Raw genomic sequence first — 11199 nt, 5'->3', positions numbered from 1 at the left:
TCTTCCCCGTCAGCTCTCTGCTGCCTCCCTGTGTAGCATCAGAGGACGTCCAGATGAGATTTACAGTAAACTGCAACAGGTCCTGAGCACAGAGACGATGAGTTGAAAGCAAAAGAGGCCTAACACTTGCATCAGCTTCTTAAAAAGAGTAATTTATCATGTTTTAAAGTCTTTTTCTGTATCTTTAAGAAAAACTAAATAATATGTATTATGATATATATGGTATCCTGTCATGCATAATGTCAAATTAATTAAATCCCATCAATTTGAATGTTTTTGAATAACTTCTACAATGTTTAGATCTGTAATAGTCTTTTTTACTACTTAAGATTGTACCGACCACTGAATGTAGAGACCAAACATTTTTTTATATTTTTATTTGATGTTCTTAGAATATTTCTGTTTTGTTCTGTTAAGTTTGTGTCTCTTTTTCTACATAGACCATGGAGTTGTTTGTAAACTGTTCAATAAAGGTGTTTATTATATTTATTTCATATATATGATTAAGTTACCGTGGGCTCACGGGTCGTACATGTTCGGTTCAGTTCTCTCACCATGAACCTGGACTCCTCAGTGCAGTCAGCTGGTCTGTCCACACGCGTGTTATAATACAAAGCACGTATGTTGTTTAAGACAACATGATAATATGGAGAGACACATTTCCTTGTGTACTCAAACATACTCGGCCAATAAAGTTGATTCTGAGTTTATTATATTTTTTATTCATTATACTTTACACTGTGTGTGTGTGTGTGTGTGTGTGTGTGTGTGTGTGTGTGTGTGTGTGTGTGTGTGTGTGTGTGTGTGTGTGTGTGTGTGTGTGTGAGTCATTCGACTCACGTTGAAGCGACGGTTTCGATTCTCGTTTCACAGCACTTCCGGGTCGCTTGATTTCGACGTCATGACGCAGCGCGCAGTCTGACGTCAGTCCCCAGCAGAGGAGCGTGGAGGTCAGAGACGAGATGAAAACACGAGTTCCGTCATTTTGAAAGATTAAATCGGTGTTTTCACGCAGGAGCGTCCCGCGGGATTCATCAGACTCGCTGTGAAAACACTCCGGCTCCGTGTCCGTGGGTTCTTCATCGTGTCCTCCCGGATTCCCCGCGTTGCGACACAGCTAACGTCAGCTAGCCGGGCCGGTGGCAGCTAGCTAGCTAGCCCCCTTCCAGGTTTCTCCAGGTCTCTCCAGGTGACCCCCGGAGCTTTACACCGATTTAACCATGGACAACAACCCGCAAGGACCGGGGGGAGTGAAGGGAGGCCTCGGGGGTCTCTTCAGTGGCGGAGCCCCTGAATACTCCAACACAGAGCTCGCCGGTGTCCCGTGTAAGTGTCATGTAATCTGCCTGAAGACCTGCTATAGCTGCAGTTAGCTTCGAAGCTAACATCTGTGCAGGATACCAGGCCTGTAAATCCATGTATGACACTTTATTTCAGTCAGTGACCAAATGCAACTATTGAAATGCAAACTCAAAAATCTTGAATGAAAAGGAGCAGAAATAACATAACTCTATTAGTTAATGAAGTCACACTTCATTTTATACCATTTAAAGAAGTTCACTAAATGATTCAGCTTTCAAAACAGAGCAAAACATTGCTTTGGCTTTAATGTTCTTTTTATATAATGTTTGTTTTATATATTTATTTTACTGTGTAAGTAATGTGTTAAAATGTGATTTCAGTGACGGGGATGAGCCCTCTGTCCCCGTACCTCAATGTCGACCCTCGTTTCCTGGTTCAGGTAACACAAAGCTGTGTTGTCGCAGTTTTTCTTGAAGTAAATTTATGTATTTTATCTGTTTCTATGTGTAACACCCTGTTGATGTTGTTTTTCAGGACACAGATGAGTTCATTCTGCCCACAGGCGCCAATAAAACAAGAGGACGGTTTGAACTGGCTTTCTTCACCATCGGAGGCTCCTGCATGACTGGTTTGTAAAACTTAACACCTGTAACCTTCCACTAATCTTTAAATTATACTTGAAGTATAATTCATGGACAAGTACATCCCCACTGGGAATGATGACGCTATTATATGAACGGAACAGAGACAGCTGGATGCTTTCTGTCCCTTTTTTAAATTTGGAATGCCTCCTTCAGCGTTTCTTCCTTTGTGTTGGCTCCAGGAGCAGCATTCGGAACTGTGAACGGTCTCAGGATGGGGCTGAAAGAGACCAGAGAGATGGCGTGGTCCAAACCTCGTAATGTTCAGTGAGTAGGGAGACAAAGTTCGGTGCACTAGTAGTTTTGTCTCTCGTATTTCACCTGAAATGTCTTTAACCTGTCCTCTACACGTGTGCTTTCTCTCTCCAGGATTCTGAACATGGTGACCAGGCAGGGTGCTTCATGGGCCAACTCTCTGGGTTCTGTTGGTAAGTCAGAAACAATGATGTAGAAAACATCAACTAATCTAATGGCTTTTGTAAATCTTCAGTTTCTTTTATCGAATCACTTTTAGTTGATCTATTTCTGCTGCAGTGAATCTCTCTTTTGCTCCTCAGCGTTGTTGTACAGTGTGTTTGGCGTGGCGATAGAAAAAGCACGAGGAGCAGAAGATGACATCAACACAGTGGCTGCGGGGACGTTAACTGGGATGCTCTTTAAATCAGGAAGTAGGTGTTTTTTTCCTGCTTGTATATTTGCCAGTAATGAATGTGCACTGTGCCTGGTTTTGACTTCAGCCTGTAACTATTTGCACGTGTTTTTAATGTGAGCACACAGCTGGATTTCATAAATCTTCATCTCTCCTATTGAAAGGTTACGTTAGCAACTTCCTCCTAAAAAACAAAGATGAGTTCAATCTCGTTTTTCTCGCAGAGAAAGAAACCATACATTTTGGGGCAGATCCAGGAATGTTTTTCTCTTTCTATAAAGTTGCATGTCCATCCAAGGCTTTATCGCTCATCCTGTCACTGCTGTGTGTTCACAGGTGGATTAAAGGGTGTCGCCCGTGGAGGCCTGGTGGGTTTGGCCTTATCTGGTGCCTACGCTCTCTACAACAACTGGGACCACATCACCGGCACCCCCACATCCTCCAGGCTGTACTAACCTTCCTCCAACACATCTGCTTCAACGTCAGGGCCAAACATCTCTCCAGGACACAGCCTTTCACCACAGCGCTAAGAGGAATTAGACTCTGGTCAAATGCAGTGTGAAGCGTGAGGTGGCCCTCCAATCATACGCTTCCCTTTTCCTGGAGCATTCTGGGAATTAAAAATATGTGTCTGAAAAAGACGTCATTAAAATGTGGACTACATTCCCCCGGAGATCCAGATGTAGACCACCCAACAACACCTCTGTCCTCATCTGTCTCTAATCCTCTGAGGTTTTCCTGTCACTGATCTGATCAGTAACCAGAACTGCCTGTGAGGATGTTGTAGAGGTGCGTCATCTGTTATATTGTTGTTTATCGGAGACTTTTCAGTCTTCTCTGATGCTTGTGTTGAAATGAGTGAACCCATGACCTGTGGGCTGAACGAGCCTTATTAGTCTCTAAAATAAATTGTGACATCTCGTGTGTGTTTCACACGATGGATTTCAGTGGATTCATGTTCAGAATGTTGGACCTAACGACTCTTCTGTTGTAGAAGAGAAAAGAGATTTTCAGTTCTCCTCTGGTATTTATTAAAGCGTATCTGCAGTGGGGTCTGTTTTACAGAGCATGAAGAAATCAGTGTAAAGCTGTACTGGAAGTGTGTGCTGATCATGTGTCTCCATGGAGCCCACCTTTTAAAAAACCAAACAAATTAAAAAAAGGAAATGTTCACCAAACTATTTGCCTTTAAGCTCTTTTATTGTGCAAAGTTGACTGGAGCTAAAAGATGTTGAGTCATATAAACTGTGCAACTTGAACATTTATTTACAACTTGAAGTGGTTGATGTGTAAGAAATGAAACGAAAAGTGAGGCTGTGAGACTTTGGGTCAATCGACATGGAACGTAAAACACAGCTTATGTTTGCTGAGTCCGGTGGTTGTCTTAGTGCAGGAAGAAGTCCCTGATGCGCGTCGCCTCGATCCAGGGAATGTAGGCGGCGGTGCGGGTGAACACGCTGGGTTTGTTCTCCACGGTGCAGCCGATGGGGCCGAAGCTCACCACGCCGTGCACCTCCCAGCGGTCGCGCCCCTGCTGGCACAGCAGAGGACCACCAGAGTCGCCCTGGAGGAAGAGGAGGGTCGACGTGAAATTTAAATTCTCACCACAACCTTCAACATTTGTACCTGCAGCCATTCAGTCAGGAAACCTGTGAATGTCGGTCGTACCTGGCAAGCAGCCGGTGGATCCTCTGTGTCCCTGAAGCCGGCACAGATCATGGAGTCTCGGACACGGTCGCCCCAGAATTTCTTTTGCCGACAGGTCTTGAAGTCAATGATGGGGAGGCGAGCTTGATTCAAGGCTTCTGCCAGAGACACGTTCTCCTTCCCGCCTGAAATGTGTTCAAAGGAGAATATTTACCCACTTAAAGCCACATTTTGACTTTGACTTCCACTTGTCTTCCTCTTTTTCTTTTTTTCCACCCCCCTCCACTCACCCCGGGTGTCTCCCCAGCCGGTCACCCAGCAGTAGTGTCCCGGGTTGAGGCTGGTCTGCTTGCGCGGCAGGCAGGCGTAGCGGATGAAGTTTGAAGGGAGGATGTCTTTGGCAGCCTTCACCAGGGCGATGTCGTAGTCCAGCTCGCTGTGAGCCGGATAACGGAAGTTCTCGTGGCGGTAGATTCTCTTCACCGGGAAGATCCTCTCTGCTGTCTCCGAACGCTTGAGCTGGTGCTTCCCCAGGACGATCCTCCAGCTCCCAGCATCCTCAGCTTTACCCCTTGAGAGAATCAGCACAGTATCGTTTCATCAAACTTTATCTCAACTACTTAACATTCATTTTTATTTGTGTCTTACTTCTGGAAGCAGTGAGCAGCAGTGAGGACCCAGTTCTTGTGGATGAGAGTTCCTCCACAAACATGAATGTAATGTTTACTTCCTCTGGGACGAACCTATGAGAGACAACACGACCACAAACAGCACATGATCATTCATCGTTTGCATTCTTCTCTTTCCCTAAATATCAAACACACATTACATGAGAACGATTCTATATGTTTGGTTATGATTTCCTACTTTTCATTTATAATCAGTATATGATTAAACTGTAAAATATCAATTATTTTATTAATTATATATATAAACACTGCCAACTGTATATATATATTTATGAAGTTATAATATATGTATAGTTTACATGTCATTGTCAGGTTGTTGACTGTTTTATTTTGGTATCTGTATTAAAAACTCAGTATTTTTGATAATGTATTTAATAATTACTCATAACTTCAATTAATTGAATTGAAAATATTTGTTTTGATCAGATACAACTGGTAACTCAACATCACCCTTCGTTATCTACTACACCCTCACCACTTACACACTCAACAGATAAAATGAAACAGCCCCAGGAAGAATTTTGACATATAGCAAATGTGCAAACCTCTTGTACAGATGCAGGTGCACAAGAGGGAGGTGCACGTGATATTTTTTATGGCCTCCTTGATTTGAACCCCTTCTCCAGGCTCTTGAAACATTGACCCACAGACAGGTTTACCTGCAGAGAGACCTGCCAGGGCCAGGAGTGAGGCCTGGCCTCGTTCCCGGACACAATCCGTTCAACCATGTTGGGTTTGAAATGAGCCGTCCCGCAATCCTTAGGCCAGTCTGAGAGGAGAGACATTCAAATTACAAAAAAGTAAAGTGTGTTTTTGCTGGAGTGTGTATCCGTGTGTGTTTGCCCTCACCCAGGTGGAGGACTTTGTGCTGTGGCTGTCGTCCGGGGGTGAGCGTGTATGCAGCTGCAGGCAGGCATGCCTTGTTCAACAGCAGCGGCAGCAGCAGAGACAGAAAGAGGAGCGGAGGAGGTCCTGGCACGGCCATCGTCTTCCACAGAATCACCGACCGGCACACATCCCATGCTATTTATACACAGGTGCACATACACACACACACACCTCCAGGAACAATGAGCGCTGTCACAACAAAGGCCGAACGCTGGATTTTTCTCCTGCAGCTGCGAGTTTTCACCCCGGCTCAGAGAAAAGGGGATTTCAGGGGCTGGGGGTCCCATCAGCACTTTCACACACACGTTTACATGCTCACACGACACTAACATGCTCACAGGACAAAGGAAACACACAAACAAACACCACATCATGTCACATGTGTCACAGCAGTGACACAGTGACCTGAACATGACCTTTGATATCGCACATCTCCTCCCTCCATCCAGTAAACTGTGTAAACAGAGATGATGTGACCAGAGTGACACGAGTTCAGTTATGTGAGTGTTAGACACGCTAACGTATTATATAACACACAAAAATCATAGTTTACTGAACTTTATAATATAATTGGTGTTCTATCCCATTTACTGTGTGAAACTGTTCAGAGGTTATGTTTGTTTATTTGTGTGTTTGTCAGCAGGATTACACAAAAACTACTTCGACTACTACAAAACTCGGTGTAAGGACGGAACCTGATGTTGGTGAAGACATGTTTTTGACATTTTCACTAATGATGAATGGATCTTAATGAAAACATCTGGACATCTGAAAACAAAACAGTGAAAGAGTAATAAAATAATAAAACACATGCAAACTCATGCACACACACTGAGAATATGACAACAGTAACTGCAATGGAAGCCGCTGGTGACAGGAGCTTTATGAGAGAGAATGTGCCCGCTCATCTGAATGGCGGCGCCTGAATGGTCACATCTCACCACCGTGGTTCACCAAGTTTACGTACAACTCAACTCTGTGTGTCTGTTTATTTGTGTGTTTGTTTATTTGTGTGTTGAAATGTGGTGAAGGGTTGGGGCAGAACCCATTAAAGAGATATTTTAGATATTCTGCTCATATTGATCATATTGGTTTTAATGCTTTAACGTACTTCTTAATCATTCATATAGTTTATTGTCTGTACTTAAACTAATAAACCTGTTTATCGTCAGCTGTGCTTCTTCACTTCATGCCACTGCATTTGAGTCTTTTCCTGTTTTCAGAACTTTCAGAAGAACAGAAATGCAAAGAAAAAACATCAGGTTTTATTGAACATTTACGTCAACAGACAAATTGATAGTTTTTCTTCTTAACTGATTTGAAAGCAATCGTCACTAGAAATGCATCTAAACAGTGGAACCTGGCGAGTGAAGGGAAACATCTTCTAACATTGCATTTCTACATTTTGCAAATGTAAATAAAGTCGAGACGACAACAGGAGAGTAAGAACTGTTTCATTTAGTTTGTTGATTGTGCAAACTGAGGGTTGATCATCTATAGATAATCAATAGAGTTAGGGTCGTCTCCTTGATCAGTTGTCTGTCTTTCTGGAGCCTCCTCCGCACCACCCGGGCCTCCTCAGTGACCTGATCACACTCCTCTTGTGGCTGAGAGTGCTCACAACCGATGGCGACTTGCGCTGGGCCAGGCCGACCTCTCCGTACACCTCCTCCTCTTCGTCTCTCATGTATTCTCCCTCTGCTCTGCTGATCCTGCGAGGAACTTCTGCTGCTTCCTCCTTTTTGGCTCCTCCTGTCTTCCTCTCCTCCTCCTCCTCCTCCAGCGTCTCCTCACTCTCCCCCTCCACTGTACGAGTTGTGCTCATAATTACATTGGGATTCAGGTCTGGGGCCATGGCCTTTAAGACACTCGATATGAGGGGAGGCTTCGGAGCTTTCCTCTTCTTGGAGGAACGTCTCTGTGGTAGTGGGCTGTTCTGGAGCTCCAGATGTTTCTGTATGGCCGTGCTCAGCACCTCTGGGTCAACAGATGCTCCATGAACGTCCCACGTCATCCCGTCCTCGTCCCACTGCACCTGCTTCATGCTGCTCCTCCTGCCCAGCTCATCCCTCTCCTCACCCTGGATCTTCAGACAGGACCTCCTTCTCTCCATATCGTGGGAGGAAGCAGAGGTAATGTCCCACCTGGGGTCGTCCCCCTGTCTCTCCTCCTCGTCGTCCTCACTGCTGATCGGGAACATGCTGGAGGACGGGGACACCAGGTTGGAGTTTGACCCCACGGAGGACTTCAAGTTCAGCCTTGATCCCGGAGGAGAGCCCAAGAGGGAGTGTGAGCCCATGTTGGAGGTGAACGTGTTTCTCTTGAGGTTCCACAAGGAGCCCATGGGAGTGATCGTCTGCACCTCTGCGTCCACCAGCTGCGGCGGTGAAGTCATTGTACCTTCTTCCCTAAACGCCTCCACCCTCGGACCCTTAGTGACGCCCACTCTTGAGATCAAGTTGCACTTGCAGCAGTCGCCCAACCCTGAGTCACTCAAGGAAGAAACCAGGGGTGACCTCCACCCTCCTCGTGTTGGACACGTTTCCCAGAGCTGACGCGACAGCTCAAGTTGGCAGACTGACGCTTGTCCACTTCCTGACTCTGGCTCCTCTCCTGGAGGCGACAGGTAGTTGAACATTTTCTCAGCTTCTCCTCCACCCTCTGATAACTGTGGGCCTCCAGGACTCTGCAGCTCTTTTACTATGTCATCGCCAAGGCACTCACCATCTGCGTTTCCTTCTGCTAAACTAACGGAGGAGGGTTTCTGGGAGGGTAGTTGAAAAGAGAGCAAATTATCCTCCAGCAAGCTCTCATCCTTTGTGTCAGAGAGCAGGAGGTTGGGGGAGTTGGATGGCAAGGGTGAGGAGTTGTGAGCCTGTGGGGGGGACGATGGGGATGAGGATGCAGGTGGGGATACGAGCGCGTCCTCTTGCTGATTCGCATTGAGTGTTACAGTCGAAGCAGAGTTAAAAAGACCTATAGGTGATAAGGTCGGCGTGTCGAGAGGGGAGGTGAACGGGGACGGTGTTGTTGGTGCAGAGGATAGTTTGGACAGAGAGTCTGGTGTTGCGGCGTAATACACTTCCTGGGTTAGACTCGAGGGGCGTGAGGTCCCTCCTCTCCACACTATTGTCTCTGGGGTGCTGCTGCGGCTGTGCGTGCTGCCGCTGCACCCGCTCCAGCGCTGCATGCTGCCAATCCTGCGCTCGCTGAGCAAGGACGGGCTGTGCACGCTCACATTTTGGGTGCTGAGCGCCAACTGGTGGCTGTTGATGTGCTGCCACATGTGCGGATGCAGCTGCTGGAGCATCACTGCGCTGTGCTCGGAATGAATGTTGGCACTGGAGCTGCGTCTCAGGTGCATCCTGGTCCAGGTAGGGTCCCGTTTGTGCGATGGGCCCGCCGACATGACTACGTCCATGGAGCTCTTAGAGATGGAGAAAATGGGCGCGAGTTCGTTGTCGTCCTCCGGTCCCATGATCCCTGTCTCACTGGAGTAAGACCCGGACTGACTGACTGAACAACAGATGGGCTGGTAGTTCTCAGACACAGGACGCCCAGGCCTCGCCATGGCAGCAGCGACCTGCGAGGACAGACATAACCTTTAGTCAATTGATCCTTCTTTCACCACGTACAACACAATAATTGAACATTTTTGAGTACACACTTATGGCGAGAGTGAGACGAGAAGATTGACACCAGACTCAAAATTTAAAAACACGACCACAGGCAGTAATCGTAGCTTAGCATGAAGACTGGAAACAGCTAGCCTAGCATCTTGTTTTAACTTTGATGTTGCCTGGCAACCAGCAGAGTATTAAGAAATATTTTTACATATTAAACATATATACGTTTAAATGTTACTGTTTTCCTGCATCTACTAAAGTAAACAGATATTCTAGTCATATCAATCTTCTCATCTAAATCTTTACAAGAAAGTGAAGCGTAGTTCCCACACTAAAATCTTTTTTATTCTGGAGCACACGTTCCACTCAGTGCGTGCATGGACACGCACACACCCACGCATTCAGAGGCACTCCCAGATTAGCCTAATGAGATTACACAATCCAGATAATTTGATTATTGAGACAAAATGTAGATTGATTGAGACGGATTTAAAAGAGCATTTCAGGATTTTGGTCGAATAAAGTGAATAAAAGAGACAAAGGACGATGGCAAGAATGGACAGAGCCACATATTAAAAATTACACTTTACTTGTTTTTGTCTTGTCTTCTAAAAGAGAGTGTGTCGGCGTTGTGCCTGATTTAGCTCTTCTGTGTATTTGTCTTTTTAAAACTCAGTTAAAACACAGTTCTGCAGTTTTCCCCATTATAAATCTGGCATAAAATCACACATGAATCCAAATTCAAGTTAAATCTAATGGCCAAACTTTCTAATCCACCTCTGTCCCAAACTGACGTCGTCCATTTCTAGAGATGCCCAGAATACTCAAATAAACTGCCTGTTCTGAACGATAGAAACACAGTCGAGTCCTAAATGTGACTGTTACATGACAAACAAGTTGTCGGATAAAAGAGAACAGTAACCTCTTACCTTGAAGTTCACGTCTCGTGGCCTGTTTTGCCCTCTGCCCTGCAGCAGAGCGGGTGGTGCTAAATGGCGTCACTCCTTCCTCCCGTCATTCCTTGCTCTCTTCCTCCCTCGTTCCTTAAGAAGATCACCTGTCCTGTGTCCGTCCACCCTCATCAAACACATTCAGCTCCCAATTTGACCGCAAAGACGTCTCCCCAGCTCGGGCCTCCTCAGCTCGGGCCTCCTGCTCCGTCCGCTCCCACAGACCCGGGCCTCACGTTAAAGTTGGCGTGAATATGAAGATTTCCTCTTTGTCAGAGAAACGTGTGTGCATGTGCAGGTGTGTGCGTGAGAGAGGGAGGCCATTACTTGGCTTTTAGCTCCGAGGATTAACCGTGATCTCGTTAGCTGCCGTCCAATCTCTAAGCAGAGTGAGTGTGTGTGTGCATGTGTGTCAGTGAAACCACAGTGAGGAGTCATTTTACATGTATGTGGATATGCACACGCTCACTGGAGGGATAATATTTAACTTTAAAAAAGAGGCTGAAGAGAATTTGATCATAAAGTTGGACAAATTAAAGTTTAGTGATCGTATAAATGAGAAAGGTTCATCGTCTGGGGACCGAGAATGTCCGTATGACATTTTGTGCTTTAGTCAGTAATTCTGCAGCGACGAGTGCAGGTTAATTAAAAAACACGTGCATTGCATTACTCTCAGGAGAATGAATGCAGACTGAGATGTTCACCGTGATGGATTAAGACACCGATTCCCAACCTGAGGGGGCGAGACCCCCCCCCCGGGAGTCAGAAGACACATCTGAGGGAACGAGAGATGATTAACACGGTTTA

General features: G+C 45.8%; 3 protein-coding genes across 4 annotated transcripts in view; 1 reads left to right on the top strand and 2 right to left on the bottom strand.

Moving 5' to 3' along the window:
- The first annotated feature begins 879 nt into the window (after positions 1 to 879).
- On the top strand, positions 880 to 3770 carry timm23a (translocase of inner mitochondrial membrane 23 homolog a (yeast)). The gene is made up of 7 exons (XM_020105865.2): positions 880 to 1326; positions 1683 to 1741; positions 1837 to 1930; positions 2126 to 2210; positions 2313 to 2371; positions 2501 to 2611; positions 2929 to 3770. Exons 1-7 carry the CDS (start codon positions 1221 to 1223, stop codon positions 3045 to 3047), a joined length of 633 nt encoding a protein of 210 aa, XP_019961424.1. The 5' UTR covers positions 880 to 1220; the 3' UTR covers positions 3048 to 3770.
- Positions 3771 to 3773: 3 nt separating this feature from the next.
- Positions 3774 to 5937, bottom strand: LOC109641409 (chymotrypsin-like elastase family member 2A). Its single transcript, XM_020105864.2, has 6 exons — positions 5778 to 5937; positions 5588 to 5697; positions 4888 to 4982; positions 4530 to 4810; positions 4261 to 4424; positions 3774 to 4156 (listed from the first exon to the last, which is right to left on the bottom strand). The coding sequence occupies exons 1-6, from the start codon at positions 5911 to 5913 to the stop codon at positions 3977 to 3979; spliced, it is 966 nt and encodes a 321-aa protein (XP_019961423.1). The 5' UTR covers positions 5914 to 5937; the 3' UTR covers positions 3774 to 3976.
- Positions 5938 to 7059: 1122 nt separating this feature from the next.
- LOC138406093 (serine-rich adhesin for platelets) overlaps positions 7060 to 11199 on the bottom strand; it is a 26385-nt gene continuing 22245 nt past the window's right edge. The window contains exons 1-2 of one of the 2 annotated variants that reach the window (XM_069517767.1): positions 10372 to 10673; positions 7060 to 9399 (exon numbers count right to left, since the gene is read on the bottom strand). In XM_069517767.1, the coding sequence (XP_069373868.1) occupies positions 7348 to 9387 (2040 nt within the window). In that variant the 5' untranslated portion in view covers positions 9388 to 9399; positions 10372 to 10673 and the 3' untranslated portion in view covers positions 7060 to 7347. Of the gene's footprint in view, positions 9400 to 10371; positions 10674 to 11199 lie in introns of those variants that run through there. The other variant, XM_069517768.1, reaches the window with a different exon arrangement.

Source organism: Paralichthys olivaceus, chromosome 21, assembly GCF_024713975.1.
Source record: "Paralichthys olivaceus isolate ysfri-2021 chromosome 21, ASM2471397v2, whole genome shotgun sequence".
In the NCBI taxonomy this organism is placed as follows: domain Eukaryota; kingdom Metazoa; phylum Chordata; class Actinopteri; order Pleuronectiformes; family Paralichthyidae; genus Paralichthys; species Paralichthys olivaceus.
Note: the sequence above shows the minus strand (reverse complement) of the source record. Positions and strands in the feature narration are given on the sequence as shown.

What these genes read in the sequence shown, in the direction of transcription:
- timm23a (XM_020105865.2), top strand. Translation starts at nt 1,221, where the DNA reads ATGGACAACAACCCGCAAGGACCGGGGGGAGTGAAGGGAGGCCTCGGG. An exon ending in ACCCTCGTTTCCTGGTTCAG is followed by an intron (nt 1,742 to 1,836) that starts GTAACACAAAGC and finishes GTTGTTTTTCAG; the next exon opens with GACACAGATGAGTTCATTCT. An exon ending in GATGCTCTTTAAATCAGGAA is followed by an intron (nt 2,612 to 2,928) that starts GTAGGTGTTTTT and finishes GTGTGTTCACAG; the next exon opens with GTGGATTAAAGGGTGTCGCC.
- LOC109641409 (XM_020105864.2), bottom strand. Translation starts at nt 5,913, where the DNA reads ATGGCCGTGCCAGGACCTCCTCCGCTCCTCTTTCTGTCTCTGCTGCTG. An exon ending in CCTGGCAGGTCTCTCTGCAG is followed by an intron (nt 4,983 to 5,587) that starts GTAAACCTGTCT and finishes TGTCTCTCATAG; the next exon opens with GTTCGTCCCAGAGGAAGTAA. An exon ending in GCTGCTCACTGCTTCCAGAA is followed by an intron (nt 4,811 to 4,887) that starts GTAAGACACAAA and finishes GATTCTCTCAAG; the next exon opens with GGGTAAAGCTGAGGATGCTG.